Source organism: Aptenodytes patagonicus, chromosome 1, assembly GCF_965638725.1.
Source record: "Aptenodytes patagonicus chromosome 1, bAptPat1.pri.cur, whole genome shotgun sequence".
NCBI classification, from domain to species: domain Eukaryota; kingdom Metazoa; phylum Chordata; class Aves; order Sphenisciformes; family Spheniscidae; genus Aptenodytes; species Aptenodytes patagonicus.
The window spans coordinates 88,719,080-88,744,008 of NC_134949.1; the positions used below are offsets into that span (position 1 = coordinate 88,719,080).

General features: G+C 44.8%; 1 protein-coding gene across 1 annotated transcript; it reads right to left on the reverse strand.

The window, feature by feature from the left end:
* Nucleotides 1-2,539: 2,539 nt before the first annotated feature.
* LOC143164912 (3 beta-hydroxysteroid dehydrogenase/Delta 5-->4-isomerase-like) lies at nt 2,540-13,146 on the reverse strand. Its single transcript, XM_076347992.1, has 3 exons — nt 12,993-13,146; nt 7,277-7,441; nt 2,540-3,354 (listed from the first exon to the last, which is right to left on the reverse strand). Exons 1-3 carry the CDS (start codon nt 13,144-13,146, stop codon nt 2,540-2,542), a joined length of 1,134 nt encoding a protein of 377 aa, XP_076204107.1.
* Between the last annotated feature and the right edge of the window lie 11,783 nt (nt 13,147-24,929).

Sequence of the window (24,929 nt, forward strand, 5' to 3'; positions counted from 1 at the left end):
GTGGGATTGATTTGACCTCATTTTGGTCAATTTGAGGCCTGGGTTTAAGCAAAACTGGAAAATCAAACAGACAATTGGGCTAATTGCAAAGCTAAGCAGTAGGGGTTGATCCTTCCAGCAAATGCCTGTGAACAGGAGACCATCTTAAACCATATTTTATTGGCTCCCTTTCTGGATAGGGCAATCACTCAGCTTATAAAATATTTCATTTAAAAACAAGGTTGGCCAAATTATGTCCAGACCACAGCAACTACTAAAAACATGTAGAGAGGGCTCCCCAAATTACTCTCCATTTGTCTGTGATGCACACAAGATTTGTGCCTTGGGTGGTTCCATGCCACCACGTTGCTGGTCCTTTGCTCACTGTCAGCAGCTTGCTTCAAAATGCTCTACAGTTAACAGGAAAATGGGAAACTTTGGCTCCTACTTCAGTGCGCAGCTGTGACAGTGAAAGGTGCTCCAGTCACAGGTTTCTCACTCCAGTGTTGGACCAAAGACAAGAAAACAGCACGTGCCCAAGCTGCCCTTGTGTGGATCTGCAGCTTATGCTGAAACGCTGGAGCAGCTGAGACATAAGCACATGGGTCTGTTCTGTTGACTTTGCTCCTGGGCAAAGGGATGGGACAGGACCTTTGTAAACTGCTGCCATAAGATCAATTGGACCAAATCATAGCCTTTCTGGGGAATTCGTTTATTTATTAAAACTACCTTTACTTTTTTAACGTGATGTTGAGGCATGAGGGTCTCCTAGTAGGGGTTATACAGCTCGTTAGCAATCCTCACTCTGATGTGCAGCTTGTCTGCCGTGAGCAAACTGTGTTAAATAATGCATTTATCTGTTTTTAAACTCCAGTACACACATCAGTTTGCTTGGTGCAGATTCTATCTAGGAGTTTGCGATTTCAAATTTCATTTTCAAGTCCCTTATTCTTTAACGTCGCTGCAAACCTCATCACTCTCCGTCAGTCTCTAGAGGAGTTATCAGCTTACAGTGTAGCAGGGGACAGGTCTCCTTCAGCATGGGATAGATCTGTGTGCTCACCAATAAAGGAGGAACTCTGATGGAGGTGTTAAGAGTACCTCTTGCTCAGTGGAGAACTGTGGAGAAGTTGACATGGTTATCTGTGAAGCGACAGCATTCAAATCACATCCACAGTACTAGTTTGCTGAGTGTTTACAAAACCTTCAATGGGAACTTGGAAGACTTATTTCTGTGTCCCCAGAATATGACTGGAAGTTCTGGTGGCTGGTATTCGACTGCTTTGGATCTTACATACTTAACCTAAGATGTTACTAAAGAAAATGGTAATATTTGCACTGGGACTATCTAATATCTAGGGCACTGAATAATTAAACTCAACACAGACTTTAAGCTGCCAGCATCTCTGGAAATGTGATTTATTTACATTAGTACTGAGTCAGATAAAATGTTTCTGTTCACACCATCCTGAACATAACAGAGAAATTCCCATCTTTTAGAGGTGTTTTCAGCAAGTGAGCTGTATGTTTAAGAAGCAAACACTGGATCTCATCTATTTGTTCAGACAAGTTCTATATTTTTGGCCTGAACGTCAAGTTACACATTCTGCAGAAACTCATATGGCCATCAGAAGAGCACAGGGACAGCACATGTGCACGTATCAGCTAAAGTCAGCCTTTGTTCCCAGCTGAAACCTGGAAATAGCATGATTTTTTTCAGCACTGTTTATTTTTCCTCAGTGTTCACAGATGTCTTGACTGCAATGGAAACCCTTCAGTGACCAAGGCTGTCTTGCAATATTTTTCTCGTTTTCATCTTGTTGAAGCCGTTGTTCTGCTGGGCAGCCATCAGATTCATTGCAAAATTGGTAACTAGGAAAATGAGAATGGATGAGGAAGTCTTCACCTGACCAAATCTCCGCCTTCTCTCCCTCCACAGAGCATCCTAACTAAAACTGTGTTGCACTTACATTGTGCTTTTGGCCTCACAATGCTTACAGTGCCCAAATTTGCTCTCAAGTTTGACTGTCAGGTGAATGGCACGCAAAACTGGACAAAGCTCTTGAAGAAGTGAGCAAGATTTGTAACAGCTTTTGCAATCAGGTGGCTTCTACCTGCTGCACGTTTGGTAAGGCTGGCAAGAGCTGAGTGAGTAGGGTATAGCTGAGTAGTACATATTTGTAAAGTGTAATCATAGTTCTAGGACGAATTGTGCTTTGCAAAAGCCTTAAAGGCGTCGTGAAGCGAAAATAAGGGCTGATGTGTTCACACCATGGACTGTGTAGAGTCTTACTAAAATAATGTCTTCGTGCTGCACAAGATGTAGAAGTGGATGTGGACTATACAGTAAAGTTACCCTGATCAGCCTGTACTCAACAAACAAATGAACATTTCACTTTTATTTATTCTGGGTTGGGGCGGGGAGGGTGGGGGGAATGAGGGGGCTGTTACACAAAATCTTCATTTAAATGCTTTGTAGTTATCTGCTGCTGCTGTTCACCCAGCTCTCCTCTGGCTCAAGGCCCTACTTGTTTAGCCAGGTCTCAGCTCCTCTTAAGACTTAGGCAGCTTTGCTTTTCAAGTACTCCCTTCTCTGTGGGACGATGGAGGCAATCCACTGACCAGTGCACTGCTTGGCCTCTTCCCACGTGTAGCGGGGCATGTAGCCAAAATCCTTCTGTGCTTTTCTATAAGAGAAGGTGAATGGGGTGTTCAGTAGAGTGACCAGGTGACGGTTGGTGGAGGGGATGTATCTGACAAAGGGCCTGAGCAAGAAGCTCACGATCTCCAGCAGCAGCGAGAAGTAATACAACATTGTCAGAGGCATGGGGAGCCGGGGCTCGATTCCAAACCCCAGGTCCCTGGTCAGCTCGTAATTTAGATCTGCGTAGCTCATATGAGGAGTGTCATCTGAGATGTAGTAGAACTGCCCCCTGATGTGCTTGGCTTTCTGCGGGACTCGCAGGGCTTTGGCTGCCTGCACATGTGCCCAGGCGATGTTCCCCACGTAGACGGGGTTCACCAAAGCCTCCTTCCTGGACAAGCGCAGGTAGACATTTTTGTTCGACAGACACTTATCCAGATGACCTTGAAGAAATGGGCATCCTTCTCCAAAAATGTACATGGATCTCAGGGCACAAGTCATCAGCATGCCACCATCCTTTAACACCCGGCCATCTGCTTTCAGCACAGAATCCTCTGCCAGTCTCTTACTCTGGGCGTAAGGAGATTTTGATATACTCTCATAAGCTGTATCTTCATCACCATTGAAAATTGGGTCACCTTTGCAGTTTGGGCCTGTCACTTCTATGGTACTGGTATATATGAAGTGCTGGACGTTACAGCGGGCACATGCCTCCAGCAGTAGCTGAGTACCTTCAAAAGAGAAACATGCAAGTCAGTCTAGAGCTCTCCAAGCAGGGAAAAGTGGGCTTTTTAGATCAGAAACAGCATCTCTGGCCTGAGCTTGGCCAGATCTCCCCTCTCTCTGCAGCTGGAAGAATCCTGTCCTGAACAGGGCAGCATGTTCAATGAAACTGAACCTGCTCTGAATCTGTATTTAAGTGGTATCGGTGCACCTGCCGGAGTTAAACAAGGATGAACACTTGATCTTAATTGCATGTTGTGGGGGGTTTTTTATGCCAAGAGTCAAATTTTGCTCTTGCTTGGGCTAGCATGGACACTGACCACAGATTCAGGGGCTTGTGCCTGTCGGTTGGATTGACTTGGCTTAAGGCAGAGAACCTTCAGAAGCTGCCCCTCTCATTAGGTACCACCCATCCTGTATGCTGGAGGCCCTGTTTTCCAGGCTTGAGGATGCTCTTGGGTGGTTTGCTAAGCAGGGACAGAATTAATGTGGGACCTGAAGGTTTGCTCCAAAATCAGCGTCACCCAGTGGGAGTCTATCCACCATTCAATTGGCTTTGGAGGAGGGCTTGAAGAGAAAGATCTTATGTCAGAACAACGCACGATATTATGTAGCCAAAGATCATAGAGAAAAGTGCAGTGAGCAAAGTGATGATCCTTTTTTGGCATATTCTGGATTTTACTTGCAGTAATACGGGATTTCTTACTTTGAAAGTCTTATTGTAATGCTTTCATCGAGGAGAGCAGAGGTAAACTGGCAAGTTCAAGGTCTTTCAAGTAGCCGAGAGGGTTAAGCTGGGAAAGCACATTCAAGGGGAAAATAAATACTTTAATAAATTGGGTTGTTTTATTTACAAGTAGGCTCTTTTCTTTTTCTCCTGAGCTTTGAGGCAAAAATTGCCTTATTTGTTGTGCGTGGTACAATGAGAGAGATTATGTGTGAAAGGGCCAGTGATTTTGGAACAGAAGATACAGCTCAGAGACATTTGAAAATGTCTTTGGCAAAGGAACATTAAACCAAAATGACTGATATGGTATCAGAAGGGTGTGGCCTAAAATCTAGGGGATAAAATCAAACACTAGCAGTGAAGCACATAAATGATCTAACAAGTCTGCTCAGTCTGTTGCAACTAAAGGCAGCACAATGCAGAGCAGGCTAGCGTTGCTAAAGAGAATATAATGAATAAAAGAGGTTCGGAGGACCAAGGAATATTGGCAGCAAAATATGGACCCATTAATGAGTGAAGAATGGGAAGAGTTATTGAACTGAATATTGTTAGGGCACCAAAATTCCTTTTTCAAGCTTGAACAAGAAAAAGAAAGAAGTTGAAACAAATGGAAAATAAATCTGGATGAGGCTTTAAGAAACACTAAAGAAGTGCAAAGGAAAAAAGGTTCCACAGCCAGGAATAAATTCACGTGAAAAGTGAGTTCATGCAAGTCACTATGTTTAGGTGACATACAAGCCAGGGTCATCTGGAAAATTTATTAATTAATAAAAGATATTATTTTTAAAATTAATAGCTTAATTCCTGCCATCAATGCTGTTTAGAAAGTGAGGGAAAGTAATAAAGTGCAGAAGGGCTAGATAAAATCAAACGAGATAGCAAGTTTTTAAAAAAGCAAACAAAATTATCTTGGCAGTTGGTATCTGTTCAAGATCAGTTTCACCCAAATAAAATGTGTTTTATTTGCAAATCAAAGTTGTACGTAAAAAATGAAAAGGTTCTTACAGTAATGGGAATTTGAGCATCTTTCACATGGCATGTAATAAAGTAAATCTTCCATGGAGCAGGTCTCCAACTTTTGCTTGCACACAAAGCCCTTCTGGCTGAGGATCTAATTCACAGAGGGTACTTTTGTTTGGGTTATATTTAATTATTTTCTTAATTCCCTTCCTCCTAAAAATTTGCTTCCCTTCCTCAAAGGATATTTTTGCTCTGAGGCAGTGTGACTTGTGAGACAGAGAAAAGCCCTGCATCATGGCAAGTTTAACTTGTTTGCTTCTGTTCTGGTTTGTGAACATCCACATCTGATTCCTTGACACATTTGTATTATAAAAGTTCTGTTTTCTAGGAGAAACGAAACTTTCATCCTGCAAGTCTATGAAGTGTCCTGGCTGGACAGAAAGCCAGAAGAGCATCAGAATGGAAATGGAGGGAAATAGGGAAGATGACAGCAGTATTTCCTGACGGACCTTAGCGTCAGTTTACTCTAGGAGCAGGACTGGTGCGTGCTTTCATTCTGCCAAATGTTATCAGCTAATCCTCACTGGCCCAGTGGGCTTTTTTCACCCACAGGCAGACTCTGTTGGGGGGGGGGATCTGAAAGATTTATGAAAACCTAGATACTTTGTGCCTAAGTCTGAACCTGCGGAAAGGAACGATGGGACAGACTTAAATAAACTCTCTAGCTCTGACTCCAGCTCAGAGCTAGAGAGCTTTCTGCTTTTGGGAATGCTTTTTAATATTTGTTTAGGGTTGTTTGGTTTTTTTTTCCCCATGGGTTTAGGCAATACATTCTGCTGTGAAAAACAGGTTGTAGCAGGAGTACATTCAGAGAGCGAGCTTTACAAATCCTCTTTCTGAACTATCACCCCTGTATATTTATTTTTCATACTACCCAATGCACAGGTTTACAGGAGCTTGCCTTTCTGCTCTTCCCTCCTGGTAGGGGCCTAAGAAGCTGCCTGATGAGCTTTAATTTGTGGTCACTGTCAATTTGTGGCTTTGACTAAGCAGAAATGAAAGCATCTGGAAGCTGAATGTACAGGCAGTGCGCCAGGCTAAAACAACCAAAATGCCATCCCACTGTTTTTAAGGTGCATGTAAGAGACAACTCAGCTACAAAGAATGCTCTCTTGCTCTGAACACTGGTGAGTAGCCAATATTTGTGAAAGTGGTGCCTGTAGAAATATGTTCCTTATTTTTCTGTGAAGAAGCCCTGTATCATTGGCAGAGAGGAACAAAGGACCAGGAAAGCTGTTCACGTAAATCAGAACATCTTCCCCAAATCCTCACCGAGGAGCTGAAGCAACACAGCCAGGGAGGTCAGCATGCATGCAGGTTAGGCAGTACCAGTCCTCTGAAAGGCATAGAGGGTTTTGGGATCAGAGGGAGGGGGATGAAGTTGTTTTTCTAGGAAATATATTTAAATTTCCTAGCAGCTGTTGCTACACAGGTCATTTCTAAACCAAACCCTTCCCCCTTCATCTGATCTTTTCATGAGGAACGGGGGCTCCATAGTAGAAAGGGACATCCCATCACTGAATGAGAGGTCACTGAAACCCCTCCTTCCCATAGCCTTGAATTTATTGGAGGAATTTTAATTATAAGCTCAAGGTGGGAGAGCATCTGCTCCTCTGTCTGAACTGCATTCATGCACACACAGACATAATGGCAAATGGGAGGAAAAGGAGAACAGGAGGAAGAAAAAGAACAGGAAGCAGAGCGCCACAGGGTCTGGGACATTTGCAATGCAGGTTTGCTGTAATTGCAGCCAGACACTCTAGTGTTTTTTTAAAAAATTCAAAAATGTACACAGGCAGTGATGCTACATGGGGAGGGAGAATAAGAACTGATTTTCTAAATGCGCATTGGGATTTCAGAGGTGAATTGCTTCCAGAAAGGTCCACTGAGCATGGGATTATGGCTGTCCCCACTGAAGGCAGAGTGTGTGCAGATCTCAGGATGGGTGTATGTGAGTGCTGACAAGAGTGAATGATCCTGCAGTGCCCTGCATTGGAAGACTGGTGGACGCTGGGTTTGGAGAGGGCTGGATCTGCATAGGGCTGCACATATGCATGCTTTGCACTCACAGGTGTGGCTGTGCAAGATGCAGAACTACCTAGTTAATCTGGCTCAAATATTTGAGCAGATAATGATCAGGACATAGTAGACAGGGCTTTGAGAAAGGTGCTTCACCCGCTCACCTGTTACATTGACTTCCCAGAGCAGCTGTTTCTCTGTGAGGCCCAAGGTGTCAATGATGGAGGCCGTGTGGATGACGAGGGAGACCCCCTGACAGGCGCGGTGCAGGAACATCACATCTCGGATGTCCCCTTCCAGGATTTTCACCTCAGTCTTACCCTGGAACTCTGCAAGGGCAGCAGAAAACAAAGCAGAAAACCTTACAGGCATCCTAAGAAGAGCACTGAAAGGAGTGGTGAAGGGCTGTGTGGATGCTGATGCTGCGCCTGGGAGGTGCTGACCGCCCAGGCAGGGGAGCAATATTTTAAGGCTGGTAAAACAGAAAGCATTTTCCAATGGCTATATTGTCAAGTGCTAATTACAGCGCTATAGAAGTCTATGTTGCATTACCTACCGTATTTTTGGAGCCAATATTCAACATGGTTCTTTTTTTTTTAATTAAAGATAAATCTTTCCCACTGCTAGCAAGGGCCTGAAGCTTCCTTCAGGTGTGACTATTTTAAAGTTCACAGGGGGAGCAGCTTTATCTATGCATGTTCTGGTGACTGGCTATTTATAAAACTGTTAACCCAAGTGTACCAAACAGCCAGGCACTGCGTGCTCCTGTCTTCAAGGTGATGAATGATCTCTCTCCACCCACAGTATGTGCACACAGAGCTGTGTTCACACCTATTTTCTGCCCCTTGACCTTGCCCAAATTGCAGCTCTTCTAATACATTACTTACAGTTCTGACACATCTTTTTTATGTACCTTGGCCAGGACTTACTGTGCCTCTTCTAACTCTGGCTCTGGCTCCATTTCAGTGTCTGTGTTGTGGGGTCATTTTTAGCATGCACATCTTTCTTGTCCAGATCTGAACTTTCAAGGCTGCTCTCCTGAGCTACCTCAGCCCTGACTTGCTTTAACTCCTGCTTTTTAAGCCCCATCCCTCCGCAGCAGTTAATGTGTGTGATCTTGGTGCAGTCCTAGGTCTCAGAGCCATCCTTCCCCTAAGTTTTGCTGGGCAGAAGCATCGTTATACAGCCCAGAACTACACTAACAAAATTGAGCCAGCACAGGATGATCATCTGGAGAAATCTACACTCTGAGGCGATGCTGCTCTCCTGGGAAATCTGCTGGCCTGGCTGCAGCTATGCCATGGGAGAGGAGAGGACTTTCTCAGCATGACTTACAGCTTTTTAGGACATGGTGTCATTACAGCAAGTCCTCTTGCGAGCCTCTGCCGTGGCTGCACTAGAGGGCTCCCCAGGCACAGCTGCTGGGAAGGGACTGCAGCACAGGCAGATCCTCTGTCTTCTTCCGGCATAATCAAATGCCCGTTTTAGATAAGAGAAGAACCTGATTAATTTATACAGCTTTTAGCGTCAGCCGTGACTGCCATCTCGTGTATCCTAGTGCTTTGTCACCAGCTCCAAAGCAGGCAGTATTTCATCCCATGTCTTTAATGGAGAAACACTAAGAGAGACAGCTGCTGGGGTCTGGAACTGAGTGGGAGTATCTTTTAAAATTGTTTTATCTCATTATCTCTGTAGCAGTCTAGAATGTAATCCTGTATTAATTTAACAATTATTCTGATGCAACAGGCTTGAGGGTCTTTTTTTTTCATCACAGTCTGTTGGTCTGAGATGTGAAATTTGTGAAACATTTATAAAACTGTTACTAAATCTAGAGTTACTGTCCTCCAGCAGAGTCACTGCCACATGCCCTCTTATGCTCTTTTATTTTATAGAGTGCATTCATTTCCTAGGGCTCCATTTCCAGAAGGTTTACACTGACCTCTACTTGTATGGATGCAAAAGTGTCAGACTATGGGGCTAGGCTTTTTGTTAAGCACCTGGCAGTTAGATTTGCTCTAATAAATGTTAGTCTTTGTACAGCCCTTAGGTTGATGTTCTCCATGAGTCAGGCTTTGTGGGGTTGCAATAATCCAAAGGATTGAAATACATGGTTTTCACAAGGTAAATTCTGACACGTGGCCCCTTCAGAGTGGTCACTGTGCCTGGCCAGGAGTTAGGAAGATGGAAGTTTTTACACATGCAAATCAAAGCTTTCAGGAAAAATACAAAAGAAACCTGTCCCTTTTAAAGCTGATTACGGGGATAGTTGGTATCAGTCACTAGAAAGCTGCTGTCTAGCTGCTTTGTGCCTTGTTTGGGCTTGCAATTTAAGTAAGTTGTGTGTGTGATATGAGGCAGGAAGGCTGCTCGTCCATTCCACTTTAGCCAGCAGAAGTTGCCATGGTAAGTACAATACGGGCCTTGTTCACTTTACCAGCATCAGCTAGATGTCAGGAATCAGCAGATTGATCTTGTTTTGCTCTGGGGGAAGAGAAAAACTACAGGTGAGCTTGAAAGCAGAGAGAGGAAAGAAGAAATGACTGACATACAGTGGTTTCAGTTTGAGATGGACAGCAGAGAGAAACTTGATTTCCATCTGCAGAAGCCATTGCCCAGGCATCAAAAAACCATGTGTGTCAGGTGGAAGGGGGAGGAGAAGAATAAATTCAACTCAGCTCTCCATTTTTGCATACAGTGATTATGAGAAAGTACCTACCCACTGGGAAAGCTGCTTCTACTTCACCAATGGTTTCTGTCTCCTCTGAGCTGTAAGCAGTTCTCCCTGCTTGCTATGGGGTAGTTTTTGCTTGGAAATGCAATGATTACTGAATAAAATTCAGTGTCCTGTTGTGAGCAGTGTCTGACGCAGCAATCCAGTCAGACTATTTGCCCTAAACTGTCTTTCTCTTTTCTATGTTTAAAGTTCAAGCAAACAGCAATGTCTGTGGGACTTAGCTTGAATTTCTTAGTGCTCTTTTATAGAGGTTAAAACAGCTGTGGGGTGGATGGTGGGGAAAGACACTCCTCATGAGAGATCTCCATTTCCTGGTTAACTGGATGGTTCATTAAAATGGTCTACTTTGTGTATTCATAGGAGAAAATTAAAAATTGCATCTTACTTTCATTTGTAAAGGGTAAAGCAATTTACTGGCTTCTTTGGCTCAGGGAAGCTGAAATGTTTATTCTGTTCCCATTTCAGCTACTGGGATGTGCTGTTGCTACTCTGCCTTTCAGTTTTGAATGCAGTGATAAAGGTAAACGAATGTCTGCAACGTTGAGCAAAAAGCCAGGAGGAAGTTTCCCAGAGCAGGAACTTCCCCCCAGCAAAAGTCCTGGGAAAAAAAACCCACATTCCGTCTCCTTCTACTTTGGAGCAGTACTGGGTTAGCCGTGCAAATACACTCAATGCTTAAGCATCACACCATCTATAAATGTCTGTCTCTGAAAAATGACATGAAATGAAGGTTCAGGTGGAGAGGGGGGAGCTGTACAGGGGAATGAGACAAAGGGGAGCCAATGCTTCGTAATAGTGAGAAATCCTCTTGAGAATAACCTAGGAGTTTCCAACTTTTCCAGAAGTGGCAGTGCAATAGTGAACAAAAAAAAAGAATTGCATAAGTGGAAGCACAGGAAAGGCAGAAAGATAAATTTGAAGTGGAGATGGGAGGTAGGAAACCCAAGGCACCAAACTACCATGTTCAGCGGGACGTTCATTCTCAACCACACAGTGTAACTGGGTAGACTCCAGCTCACAGCACTTGACGTTGATTGGATCATCCCTAGGGCTGTGGAAGACCGCAAACGCCGCTGTTTTACGCAGACTGAGTGTGACGGTCAAGGTCTCAGCAGGAAAGTTGTTTGGACAAAAGAGGAGTGTCCCTGAGTGTCTCCTGGTACAAAGAGCTGTAACTTGCACATACTCCTCTGTCTTACTACCCACAGCCCTGACTCTGCAAAGATACTGCAAGTAAAAGGTGCTCAAGAGCTTAGTGAGAAAGAAAACCACTCGGCTCTGCTCCTGGCTATTCAAGAAATCCAAACAACATATGCTAGCAAGTAAAAGTCCCTGTAGTAAAAATAATGCAGGTCAGAAGGCTCCAGCCCCCCAGTTTTTGCAGCAGCCTTGCATTTGGAATAGGAGTCACTGTGCTAGAGAAGGGCTTGAAAGGGAACAGCAGGAAAATATTTCGGGTGGTCCCGAGCACAAGCACTGGCAAGACACGTGAAGAGATGTAGCTGTAGAGGCTGATACAGACAGAGGGACTGCCAGTCAAAGTGCAGGGCCTCAAGGCAGTTCAAACACATCTGAAATGCCAGCCTGTTGTTCCTACTAGCTGTTTGTGGGTGAAAAAAAAGCTCTGATAACTGATTTTTCCCTTCCTCTTGTGGTGGTCAGATAGGCAGCAGGAATGTTGCAAGAATAGGAGAGGGAGTGTCTGGGCAGTGTTCAGAGGAGGAAGGAGGGAGGATAAGGAAAGAGGTCCTAGTGCTTTCCTATTAACAAAAAAGGAACAGCAAAACCTTTGCTGCAGCCCAGCCAAGATTGTGCTCACACAAACAGTCGTTTTCCCTCCCCAGGAAACTCCATTATCCCCACAAAGCTCTCCTGGTCCGAAGCAGCGCAGATGCTGCTGTCACTGCCCTGCTGCATCAGTGCTAAACCATACACGCTTCTGCCGCTGCAAGCGCTTCAACCTACTGCAGCTGCAGGTTTTGTCACTGCAGGAGCTGCCTGGAAATCAGAGCAGGAAGGGCTGCTACAAGGCTCAAGGGCATCTAGCAAATCCTCAGTGAAATGCTGAATGAGATTTAATGAGGAGGAAGTCTGAGTTGTATAAAACCATCCTAAAGGCTTGTGCAATTTGCATCGGGTTTGTGGTGCACTGTTACTATTCTTTGATGACACTTAAACGCTTTATAGAAAGATTGTGGCTCTTTAGCAAATTGTATGGGGATATTCCATAAGGGTTCCCATATAGTTGTCTGTATAAAGGAAGAACAGTCTTGAGGTTAAGATGTGATGGAGGGAAGGATTGTCAAGTAAATGTGATGTAGGGACTTAAGAACTTGATTGAATTTAGGTTCCTACGTGCCTTTTTATAGATGTGCTCAGGATCCCAGGAAATGGGACATTTAAAATATAATACTCTGAGCTGCTTTCCCCGTCACAGACCGTTTCTGACACTGGGCATATCACTCATTTGTGCTGTCTCCAGTCCATTCAAGAAGCCAGAGTCCTGACTTGCCCTTTGCAAATGGCTCCTGTCTCTTCTGTGCATAGCACAAAAGGGTTCTGCTCTCCAGGCAACTGTGATAATATTAATAATAACAACAAATTTTTAAGATACCTCATCACAACTTTCAGCCAGAAGATCACTATTAACCAAACTAATCACAGGTTGAAGAAAACCATTAGCATTTGCACCCACAACTTTGCCACTGCCTTCTAGTCTAGGACATCAGAACCCAGGACAGTATGCTCTGGGTTACACTGTCCCGTCCCCTCCCCTCCCATTATAGCAATGCTTGCGTTTTTCTTCCCCCCAAACAGAAGTGTGAGGTTTTTGCACTAATTTTGCTCTGTGGGTTTTGATGTAATTGAAGTCAGATTGAAGACAGCCTGTTTACTGCATGAACACTATATAGGTCTCTTCTTCCAATCTAGAGAAGCCTCAGGGTCTCGCAAAGAAAACTCTTGCTTTTACATTTTACATCTGATTTCTGTGCTGGATGGAGAGGGAAGGATAAAGCAAGATTTCCTTGAAATAAAACCTCTATCTGCAAAGCTGGTTTGGATGAGAGCTAAAGACTTCCAAACTATTCACATGAGACAACAGCACATATACCCGCAACATATAGTCCTCACGAGATAGTACTTACTTCCAAATCTCCTGAGTGCTTCATTGCTAAAGGCTTTGTCCAGCAGTCGGATCTCAGCCAGCGCCTCCTCTTCTTCCAACAGCAAGCGGACAATCCTCTGGCCAAGAAATCCTCCTGCTCCTGTCACCAGACAGCTTACCCCAGCCAGGGACATTGCTCTGGGTTGCTCCTCGGTGGCGAACTGGCTGTCTCTTGAGCTTAGACCGGCTGGTTCACCTCCTGCCTGAGGAAATGAACACACGACATCAACTTCTGGAGTCTTTACAAATCGAAGGGTGTTACTGTTGTCCCGAATGCGGGCTCGTTACCCTGTGCGCAACGCCAATTTACACACCGAGGTAAGGTATTTCCATTTCTTTTATTCTAGTTTGCGCAAAGTAGAGAGCTAGGTGGTAGCCCACAAAAGACTAGCTCTCCGATTATCAAAACTTCACACTATTTATATTCTATCACCTATTGGTTAAATGATTCTCTCGCTTCTTATGCTAATTAGTCCGCATGCTCAGTCTTTCTCTTCTTTTGGGTCGGAGGGTTTCTTGAGTCGGTGGGCCGTGAGTGAGTGGTCGTGATCTCCCCTTGTCAGAATTAACTCTCCTTCACCTTTAGTTTCACGCTTTAGCTGTTGCAGCCAAATTCCCGTGGTTTTGCTGATAAAACAAGTTATCTCCTAACAGCCTGATTTATACAAGCCAGGATGCCCTGTTTGTCCGGGATGTTTCTGATTTATCTCCCTTGGGATTAGATGCCGTGCCAAGTATTTACTTCGAACCTCCCCGGCCTTGAATAGTTAACAAAGCACTGGACAAAATAGTTGCAACATTAATCAATGGCAGCCTCCTGCAAACTTACATCATTACCAGAAGGAAAGACTACTGGAAAACAAACTCTAACCCCTACATTAAACAACTATTTTTAAAGCATGTCTTACTTTTGCTAGCTCTTCCTATTCAGAAGTAGCCTATGCATTTTTCCATGCAAAGAAAAAACTATTTACAAACTATTGCAAATTAAAGAAATGAACAAATCTGAAAATGCTCAAAATCAACTTCAATGCCAAACCAACCCCCAAATGTCTGCCTCAATCCTTGGTCCCACCTCTCTAGCACTCAAAAGACTGTAGGGGAGGTTTGCCTGAATTTATATACCGCAGAGCACCACCTTGGTCATTTTGCTTTCCCTCCCTCTCGTGTGCCTCCTTTGCTGCAAATGAATGTGGTGCTTCCACCCCCCCCCCCCAAAAGAGGAAGGCTCTGGATGTGGTGAGGTCTGAGCCTAGATGTGGTCCTGCGTGCCTAAATCCTCGGAGGGTAAACCCTTATGCTGATAATTCTCTGTAGCTGTGCTTACTTGTGTAATACAGTGTTAATATGAAGGTAGAGAGCATTAAAATTAAATGTAAATAGCAGGAGTAGCTGTTTATAATGGTTTGAGACGTGGACTCTACTGCTGTAGTTTTTTTGGATACTGGGCTCCCCCATTATAGCATGGGTTTCTCACTCTCTCTGTGCAAGATTGAAAACTAACCTCTGGGATTTTGTATTTGTTCAGTATACTCGAGGCATTCGTAGTGATGAAATGGTCTAATGTACCATTAAAGTTAAATTAAAGCTGTGGGAGAAAAAGATTCACCTCTGAAATGTCTGGTGTGAGAGTACCTAGTTAAAATAAGGCTGTGGCTGGCTGTTTGTGCCTTTGCAGTGAACTGTGTCATTACTTTTTACATCTCCGAAATACAGGAAAAATGCCCAAGTGTTTCTCCCTAGGGTTTCACTCCAGTTCTAGCAAAACTCTTTTCTAGTGTGAGACCAGGGCAGGGCTTAGGCAGTAGCCTGAAGCTTCTAATAGCTGCACTGTCTTCCTGGGTCTTTGTGTACTGTCAGGACACGCTGACTGGAACTGTATTTTCTCTCTCTCACACACAGGGATAGCCAGACATCCCTACTGAAGCAAGACGATAAATAGGTAGCTGCCTTAAGCGAGAAGGAAGTTACAAAGAAGCCCAGCAACACAACTAATTAGGCTGAAATCACTGAAAAGGGGATCACTGATTTCAGGCACAGCTGGAATGGATCTCTAAAAATGCTTTACTTGCATTCGTGCAACTAACTCCTAAACTCCCTTTTTTATTCTGTCATGAATTTTGTTCACTCATTACAGAGAGCCCTGGAGAAAAGCTATAGAAGCAGCACCCCCACATTGTTACTTTTTTAGAGCAAAGCCTGCAAGTGACAGGCAGAAAGCAAAACCATTTCTGATGGAGGAGAAAAGTTTCTAGCTGACACAGATGACAAAGTTTTGGCAACTGTTTCAATCAGAGCGTCCTTCAAAATCCTTCCCTTACCCCAACAAAGCTTTAAAAAAATTGTTATCAGTGCTTCTTTCCTTGGCTTCCCTCAGACAGGACCTTGACGTTGTATGTTCTTATCAGAAGCTGCTGCAAATTAATTTTGTGCAGTACATGCATTTTGCAAGGAAAAATAACTGACCAAAGCCTGCTGCTGTAACAGGTGTTCTCTGAAACAGTGCTTTCTTTTTACTGTTAGAAAGGAGATAAAATGCCTTAAAGACGCATTATAAAAACAGACACCACCACATAGCCTCTCAGGGTAGAAAACACTCTCCTACACCAGGCTTGCCAATTGGAATGACCAAGTTTAGCAGGAGTGGTGCTTTATGTGAGTGCTGCATAGGGGACTGAAGGGACTGTCCTCTTAGGTACTACTGGGCCAAATGCTTGGCTTAGTTTGAGGGAATTTTATACATCGTTACATAGCAGCCTTCATTTGGACTGCCACTTGTGGATGTGTGGCATCCACATGCCACAGGGATCAGAGAGCAGCAGTTTGCTCAATTCAAGCGCAGACCTGCTGGTGCTTCCTGCGGTCTCACCAAGAGACAACATTTTCACCTTCTGTTTCTTCTTGATATTGCTGTGTGGGGTTGCTGCATGGTATGACAGCTCCTCTGTGCTGCAAACAAGACTGGCTCTGGTGTTCCCTGAAGGACATGGAGGCAGATGCTGGAATGGGCTGTACGCCCCAGAACGGTGTCAATGAGCAACAAGGCCAGAGCCCACCAGACCCCTGACCACCAGGAACACCTTGAAGAAATTCACAGCTATTGCATGGATCTGGGATTTGCAGACTAAAACGTAATTCAGCAGCATCTAAAAAGTTTACCAACTCTTCATTCTGTGTCAAGGCGTAGTCATTTTTTAACTATGTTGTCTTCTTCTCCTTGACTTTATTGTAAAACGAGGCCTTCACAGTCTGATATTTTGCTGTAGAATGGGCTGCATGTCTAAGAGTAACATTTTAGAACATCAGAGCTTGTAAATTTTGGCTTGTGTTGGAGAATTGCTATACATGGACTAAGTGGATAGCTTAGTACATGTGCAATCCACTATGTCCCATCACAGCCGTGTCCCTAATCTGCTGGTCCAGGAACAGTGTTGATCTTCTGGCTTTATTGGTGCTTACTGTGACAAAGATACTTTGGGGCAACGTCTGGCTGGTGTTAGGAGAACTCATTTTCTTAGCCTTGTCACAAGGAGAAAGAGGGATTGGGGGCAGTGTAGCGGAGATGAGAAGACAGTAAGAGAGAAATAGCGAAGGGAAAATTCCCAGCAGCATTGAGAACAAATTGTATCATGGTACTGGAATGAATAAATGCAATAACATTGCAGAGCACGGAAGTTTTAGGTAGGATAAAATATACTTTTACAGAGGGTGATGCTGTTTAATTGTGCAGTCAGGCAAAAGAAGCTATCTGGAAGTAAGAAGAGAAGAACAGATCCTTTTGTCCAGAAAAAAAGTCTGATTTAGGAAAGGGGTTTCTGGAGTCTGCCCTGTTGCCCAGACTGATGAGAACTGAAGCAGGGAAAAGCAAAGGCATGCTCATTATTTAACTGGACCTTTTGCTGTCTAAACATAGAGTAATTGTGACCAAAAAGCCACAAAAAATCCATGTGCTTCTCATGTGAAAAATTAATGTGTTTCTTACCATCATATGCTTGTAAGCCCAAAATGCCTAAATGCTGGTAGCTCTGAGAAAGAGGGTGTACTTTGAGATGTAGATTTACTCTAGGAAAACTTCTCCCTTTCAGGATGGGAGGCACTGTTCCCTCCTGGAAACATTTTCCTCTCTCTTCTGGTTACACATTGACAAGAGGCAACAAGACTTAAATAATTAACTTTTGGACAGCTGTGCTGAATCAAACTCTGAGATAAACACAACTTCTCACAGTGGGTAACAGTTTTAAGGCACTTTAACCAAGGTATGAAGATAACCACCTTAAGAGGTCTCAATGTTTCTGTGTATTCAAACCTGACAAAGAAAATATCTCCTATTTCAGTAGTACCAAAATTCCTTTGGTAGAAGGGAGAAAGCGATTGTAAACTTTTATTACATGATGTTCAAGATCAGAAAGACTTACTTGTAGTATTCTTTGCTATATTAGACAGCACGTGAATTGGGCAATTAACTAGAAACAAACATTTAGTCTCATTTTCCCTTTAGTTTTAGGTAGAACTGTGTTTCCTCAACTGAAATTGATGAGTGAATTATATATATAAAGGCTGTAGAAATTTGCACCATATGCCAAAGGAAAATGTTTATATTTGGATCCATTTTGTAGATAAACTACCCTTGTAAATAGACTGATTCCCTGTCCCTGCTACATCCTCCAGGGATGTTGGGAGGCAGCAGGGTTTAATTAGTCCTTAACCCACATGTTTACAATCTCTTCAGGCATAATTTTTTTGGAAGACTTGACCTTGCTTGAATTTGCATCAGAGGTATTCACAACAATGAAATACAGAAAGCAGGACAGAGTGTAGAAAGGGGCATGAGACTTTGGTACGCATTGGCACAGGCTTAATCTAGATCGTAGAAAACTTCCAAAGTCTTGGAAAAGTTGTAGGATGGGCTTGTTCAATAGACTCTCAGCCTGGTCAAACCCTGTGAGCTCTTCTTTTAAGCTTACTCACCAAATAGCTTTCTTTTTCCCTCAGAAAATGCTTTCTGCAGCCTCTTTCACAGAAATATAGGTACTGCCTCTTGAAGCTCCGTGGTAGTTGATCATGGCAACACACCGGTATGGCAGGGTACACAACTGATGTGCGGCTCTTATTTTATGATTTTGTGATGTCCCCCAACAATTTAGATTGAAAGGAGCCTCTGGAGATCTCTGACCCAACCTCTCCTCAAAGCAGCGTCAGATTAGATGAGGTTGCTCAGGACCTTGCCCAGTCTCCATCTCTAAGGATGGAGATTTCACAAACCCTCTGTTGCAGTGTCTGACCACCCTCATGGTGAATTTTTTCCCGCTTATTTCTAACTGGAATTTTCCTCATTGCAACTTGTGTCCATTGCCTTTCACCCTTTTACTGCACACGTCCAAGAAGTTCGGCTGCATCTTTGTTCCCTCCAACTGAGTAGTAGAAGATAGTGGTGTGATCCCCCCTCCCCCTACCTTTAGCCTTCTCAGAACTGAGCATACCCAGTTGTCTCAGTCTCTTCTTGTACATCCTTGAAGTCCATCAAAGTGTGCGATGTGGTATTATTCCTCAGTCTTATCTGCCGGGCTGTCAGTTTGCTGGCAAGGTTTATTATTACTGGAACAGAGAGGAAGGCCTCCATGTGAAGGCCTCTGGAAGATCACTGCAGACGCTGTTATCTCTGTGAGAAATTCAGGCCTAAACAGAGTGAGCTAACAGGGCCAGCTTCTCTCTTCTGCCTCCTTAAGGCCAGTTTAAAGTAGGGCTTATGCAGAAGGTCGCTTCTTGATAGTGTGGCTCCTCCCGCGCATGCCAGGGACGTGGGCACCAGGACAGCTGCCAGTTGCAAAGCAGGCTGCGACAGGGGGCCTGCACCGCTGTCAGCTGGCTCTTTGCCCCAGAAGTGGTACTCTGTCACGGGCAGCGGCTTGCCCTTGAAACCTCAGCTGAAGAGTGGCTTTATCACTTGCCCCCAGGATGCAGATGCCCAATTCTGTAGTGGTTCCCCTTTGGCACTGATCCCTGTGGCATGATACTCACACAAACGTGACCAGCAAAATCTTCCTTTCCCCTTACTCCCAGGGGCATGCAGAACTATCCAAGTGTACAGGCATTGCCTCAGTTTTGGAATACATGTTGATCTGAAAGGGGAGAAAGGGCTAGGAGGATATTCTATATCATTTGGCAGCTCACGGCTTAGTCAGATGTACTCTTTGCTGGGTAAAAAACTGGCTGGACGGCCGGGCCCAGAGAGTTGTGGTGAATGGAGATAAATCCAGTTGGCAGCCGGTCACGAGTGGTGTTCCCCAGGGCTCAGTTTTGGGGCCGGTCTTGTTCAATATCTTTATCGATGATCTGGATGAGGGGATTGAGTGCACCCTCAGTAAGTTTGCAGGCAACACCAAGTTGGGCGGGAGTGTTGGAAGTGTAGGAAGGCTCTGCAGAGGGACCTGGCCAGGCTGGATCGATGGGCCAAGGCCAACTGTATGAGGTTCAACAAGGCTAAGTGTCAGGTCCTGCACTTCGGCCACAACAACCCCATGCAGCGCTACAGTTTTGGGGAAGAGTGGCTGGAAAGCTGCCTGTCAGAAAAGGACCTGGGGGTGCTGGTCAACAGCCGGCTGAACATGAGCCGGCAGTGTGCCCAGGCGGCCAAGAAGGCCAATGGCATCCTGGCCTGTATCAGAAATAGTGTGGCCAGCAGGAGTAGGGAAGTGATCGTGCCCCTGTACTCGGCACTGGTGAGGCCGCACCTCGAATACTGTGTTCAGTTTTGGGCCCCTCACTACAAGAAGGACATGGACGTGCTGGAGCGTGTCCAGAGAAGGGCAACGAGGCTGGTGAAGGGTCTGGAGAACAAGTCTTATGAGAAGTGGCTGAGGGAACTGGGGTTGTTTAGCCTGGAGAAAAGGAAGCTCAGGGGAGACCTTATCACTCTCTACAACTACCTGAAAGGAGGTTGTAGCGAGGTGGGTGTCAGTCTCTTCTCCCAAGTAACTAGCGATAGGACAAGAGGAAATGGCCTCAAGTTGTGCCAGGGGAGGTTTAGATTGGACATGAGGAAAAATTTCTTTACTGAAAGAGTGGTTAAACATTGGAACAGGCTGCCCAGGGAAGTGGTTGAGTCCCCATCCCTGGAAGCATTTAAAAGACTTATAGATGAGGCACTTAGGGACATGGTTTAGTGGGCGTGGTAGTGTTGGGTTGACGGTTGGACTCGATGATCTTAGAGGTCTTTTCCAACCTTAATGATTCTATGATTCTATGATTGTATAGTTTGAAAAATCAGATAGCAAAATTGTATGGCTATAAAGGGCCAACAGCAAGATACAGGATTGGAGAGCAAGATATTTCAGCTCTCTGATGCTGCTCATTCCAAATGCCTGCAGCTCTGGACACCTACTGACCTTCATTTCACTTGCAAGTGCTCCATGCCTCTTCAAATCTGGCTCTAGATGTACTCCACTAGACATCCAGATCACAGGAGTTGCAAATTAGTGGCATCTGCAAACATTTCTGTTTTAAGATGTTTATGCTATCTTATGCAACAAACCTATTGAACAGCTTGATCAAAGGTTGCAATTTGTCTAGCTACCTTTAGTAGGGTTCACATGTCCTTCAGCTCCACCTGCCCTCCTATCCTCCATCCCCCAACTTCAGTGCCATGGGAAAAACAGAGAAGGTGATCACAAAATAAACCATTGTGCTTATTTTCATGATGTGGCATTGCCTTTCCTTCAAAACAGATTTTGATCTCATGGTACTCAACAATGGTGTAAATGAAGCCACCACAAGTCAGCTCAGCAGTGCAGACAATTTCCATCACAATTGTTTCAGCTCCAGCAGACGTCTCTGAGCTTCTTAAGATGGCTTTCCTCCTTGAAAGATTTCCTTCACAATTGTAATGAAGACATGCTTTCCAGCATCTTGTTTTGTTGGCTTTAAATGAAAGCTGAGACTCTGGAGCCTGAAATTAGAGGTTTTTCTGCCTCAGTAGGGCAGCCTTGAGCACTACCTCTGCTCCAAGGAGCACAGACTGCTGTGAGGAGCGGCATGAGCAGACCAGCCATGCCATGCATGGAGCATTGACAGAGTCTGACTGCAAGTGAAAGGTATCTAAGTGAAATGCAGGTGACAAATGGATGATTTTTCAGTATCTGTATTTCTCAAAAAAAAAGGGATTTCTTTCAGTGAAAGGGAGTGTAGAAGTGGCCTTGATGGTCATCTACCAGGGAGACAGAGGAGCTCATTTTCATGGAAACAGAGCTTAAGTGCAGTTGTCCCAGCCTCTCACCATCTACTTTCCCATTTCACAGCATCAGCTCCAGAAGACAGCAGCTAAATTCAGGCACCTGCTCACTCTCACACTTTACATGCCCATGCCTAAGTCTTCTAGATCATCCAGAAACAGAGCTAAAAAAATCCAAATGCTCAGAGGGAAGTCACCGAGGTGTATCAGAGGAAGCATGCTGGAAATCCTGCTCCTCTCCAGAGCTTAGCCAGATGTCTCATGTCTGCCAGCAGGCCCCTTCAGCCACTGCCATTTGCATCAGCTGGAAGTCTCTCTTCTAGAAAGTTTAGGACCTAACGAGACTCATTTGCTTCTTCTAAGATATGTGCAAAAGGAGTTGCTGCTGCTGCCCCCCCCACCTTTCACCTGTACACCAGGAGCCAGTGGGCAATGTGGTCAGCAGAAATTGGGGGAGCACACATGCTTTCTCCTTCACAGAAAAAGCAGCACCTCTTCTCTGCCAGGAGAGAGCCTTGACCAAAGAAGCTCATAGGCAGTTTCATGGGAGGAGAGCTGGCACTTTCTTGTTGAAACTTGGCCACACAGCACTCCAAACCAGGGTTAGGTAACCGTGCAGCCCCATGCACCAGCAACTCCTGTGGCATTTTCCTCCAAGTAATTACTGGGTGAAGTAATGACCTCGTGCCTCCACCTTCACCCTCATACACAGGACAACCTCTATCACTAGGCTACAAAGCATCACTCTTCCCTGCCTGCGGCCCCTTATTCTTGGTGCTTTTACTGAACAGTGCCAGAGCTCCAACGGGAGCAGAGAGAGGCCCCACTTGGGGATGCCTGTGCCTGGTGCCCAGGGCAGTGCAGTTTGCAGGAGACGACCATCCGAGGTTGTCTTCTGCCAGGAAAGGAAGCCTTGTATGCATGGGAAGACTGGGAGATGCACTAAGCAGAGGAGGTGCCCAGCAAGTTGGTATTTCTTTGGCATAAAGCAACATGTGGCATCCCATTGCTGCCCAGCATCCCTCAGCCATTTTATGCTGCCATAAAGTGCCATAAAAGCAGCGGCTGTGCCGGTGAGTCTGGCCTTAAAACTTATTTATAAGAAAACAAGGTCAGGTGTCTTACCAGACACTTTTAAGATCACATTGCATTTTTAAAGATGAGGCACATTAGCAGTTTTCATGTATGTACAGTCCTAGTTTACCTAGCCACATTTAAAAGACCCGATTAAGCCCAAGTAGTTAAATTAGTTAAACTCTTTACAGAGATTCAGTTTATTTCCAGTTACGCTGGCCCAATTCCCCACTGATTTACATACCACATTTATAACCAAGACCAAATGTCCACACAGGGGTTTTAGCCATTTTAAATAGATTTACACCTTTACTTGGACAGCATTATATAAAGATTAAAAAACAAGTATTGTTAAACTCCTCCTAGGGAGAATAGGTCAGAGAAAATACTCATGCTGCAGCCTGTTGACCCAGACAAACCCCAAGGGACATCAGCTCCAGATAATACAACATCAACAGACTTCTGCCCTGGCTGCAGGACCCTATATACCCCAACTCTGCCTCACCTCTGCTCCCCAGTAGCTCCCTCAGCTCTGGGCAGCAGCAGGCTTCCTTGCTCTCCTCTCTGGGCAGCCAGAAGGCAGCTCTGGCATTCCCACCAAAGGTCCATGACGCTGGGAGGCTCATGTTAGTCAGCGATATACAGAAATAATAGCCTAGATGGGGACTGAAATTTTTCTGAGGAAAAATAATGGGGAAGGGGGGCTGGTGGGGGACAGAAAGATGATGCAAGGAGATGGAATGAGGAAGAAAGGGGACGACTAGGTGGTATAGCTGAAGATTGTGCTCAAAGGAGTGCTACAGAAAAGGAACCATCCAGGTGAAAGAAAACTAGAAGAAGAGAAAGAGAAAGAGAAAGAGAAAGAGAAAGAGAAAGAGAAAGAGAAAGAGAAAGAGAAAGAGAAAGAGAAAGAGAAAGAGAAAGAGAAAGAGAAAGAGAAAGAGAAGAAAAAGAAAAGAGAGGAGAGGAGAGGAGAGGAGAGGAGAGGAGAGGAGAGGAGAGGAGAGGAGAGGAGAGGAGAGGAGAGGAGAGGAGAGGAGAGGAGAGGAGAGGAGAGGAGAGGAGAAGAGAAGAGAAGAGAAGAGAAGAGAAGAGAAGAGAAGAGAAGAGAAGAGAAGAGAAGAGAAGAGAAGAGAAGAGAAGAGAAGAGAAGAGAAGAGAAGAGAAGAGAAGAGAAGAGAAGAGAAGAGAAGAGAAGAGAAGAGAAGAGAAGAGAAGAGAAGAGAAGAAGAAAAGGGGAAGGGGAAGGGAAGGCAAGGCAAGGCAAGGCAAGGCAAGGCAAGGAAGAGAGAAAGGGAGAAAGGGAGAAAGGGAGAAAGGGAGAAAGAGAAAGAGAGAGAGAGAAAAGAAAGAGAGAAAGAAAGAAAGAGAGAGAAAGAGAGAAAGAGAAAGAAAGAAAGAAAGAAAGAAAGAAAGAAAGAAAGAAAGAAAGAAAGAAAGAAAGAAAGAAAGAAAGAAAGAAAGAAAGAAAGAAAGGGAGAAAGGGAGAAAGGGAGAAAGGGAAAGAGAGAGAGAGAAAAAGAAAGAGAGAAAGAAAGAAAGAGAGAGAGAGAAAGAGAGAAAGAGAAAAGAAAGAAAGAAAGAAAGAAAGAAAGAAAGAAAGAAAGAAAAAGAAAGAAAGAAAGAAAGAAAGAAAGAAAGAAAGAAAGAAAGAAAGAAAGAAAGGAAGAAGAAGAAAGAGAGGAAGAAAGAAAGAAAGAAAGAAAGAAGAAGGAAGGAAGGAGGAAAGGAAGGAAGGAAGGAAGAAGGAAGGAAGGAAGGAAAAGGAAGGAAGAAGGAAGGAAAGGAAGGAAGGGAAGGAAGGAAGGAAGGAAGGAAAGGAAGAAGGAAGGAGGAAGGAAAGAAAAGAGAGAGGAGAGAGAGGTGATGGCAGGTGGGTGGCACAGCCAAGGGTGTGCTTCTTCATGGGGAGGCAAGACCCATGTCTCAGGAAGAAACTTGGACAGGGAAGGGATGAGCACAGATTTCTGTTACCTTGGATAGCAAGGTTTTATGCTGCTCTATGCTGGCAGCAGGTGCACCGCTGTCTCTGCACCATCTTCCGAGAGCAAAGGCCATGCGCTGCTCGGGTGGTGCCAGCAGCTCCTGCCCGCCCCGTCAGCCTGCGCTGGCCGTGCTCATCCATGGGCAGAGACCAGGGCACTGGGTGAGTTATTTATGCACTGCCACAAACTTGTGCTGTGCTCTGAGAATGTATAGGTAGGTCCTGACCGCTGTTCAGATGAGTTTGCCGTGCAAATTAACTGTGTAGTGAAGGAAGATGCTGTCTTGGCAGGGAGCACAGGGTGTTGCTTTTGTTACTAGTGATTTCATTGCTCTGCATTTAGAAGCAGTGGGCAAGACCTGCCCCCACCTCCAAAGTGTAGCTGGGGTGCCTGTTAGCTGATGCATCTTGTTTCTGTATCTGCTATGAATGCATCCAGGAAAGCCCAAGCTATGGTAGATATCAGCCACAGCACTTACTGCCCTGGAGCAGGAAAGGTGTGTAGCTTGAGTTGCAGTCAGACTTGGTAGGACAACCAAGTGGAAGAAGCAAGGGACATAGTTTTCCATGTCTGGCTGCCTGATGTAACAGAGTTTGGGAGTAAGGCCCAACACAGGTAATGCCACGGAACA

What these genes read in the sequence shown, in the direction of transcription:
- LOC143164912 (XM_076347992.1), bottom strand. Translation starts at nt 13,146, where the DNA reads ATGTCCCTGGCTGGGGTAAGCTGTCTGGTGACAGGAGCAGGAGGATTT. An exon ending in AGCACTCAGGAGATTTGGAA is followed by an intron (nt 7,442 to 12,992) that starts GTAAGTACTATC and finishes CTGCCCTTGCAG; the next exon opens with AGTTCCAGGGTAAGACTGAG. An exon ending in CTGGGAAGTCAATGTAACAG is followed by an intron (nt 3,355 to 7,276) that starts GTGAGCGGGTGA and finishes TCTCTTTTGAAG; the next exon opens with GTACTCAGCTACTGCTGGAG.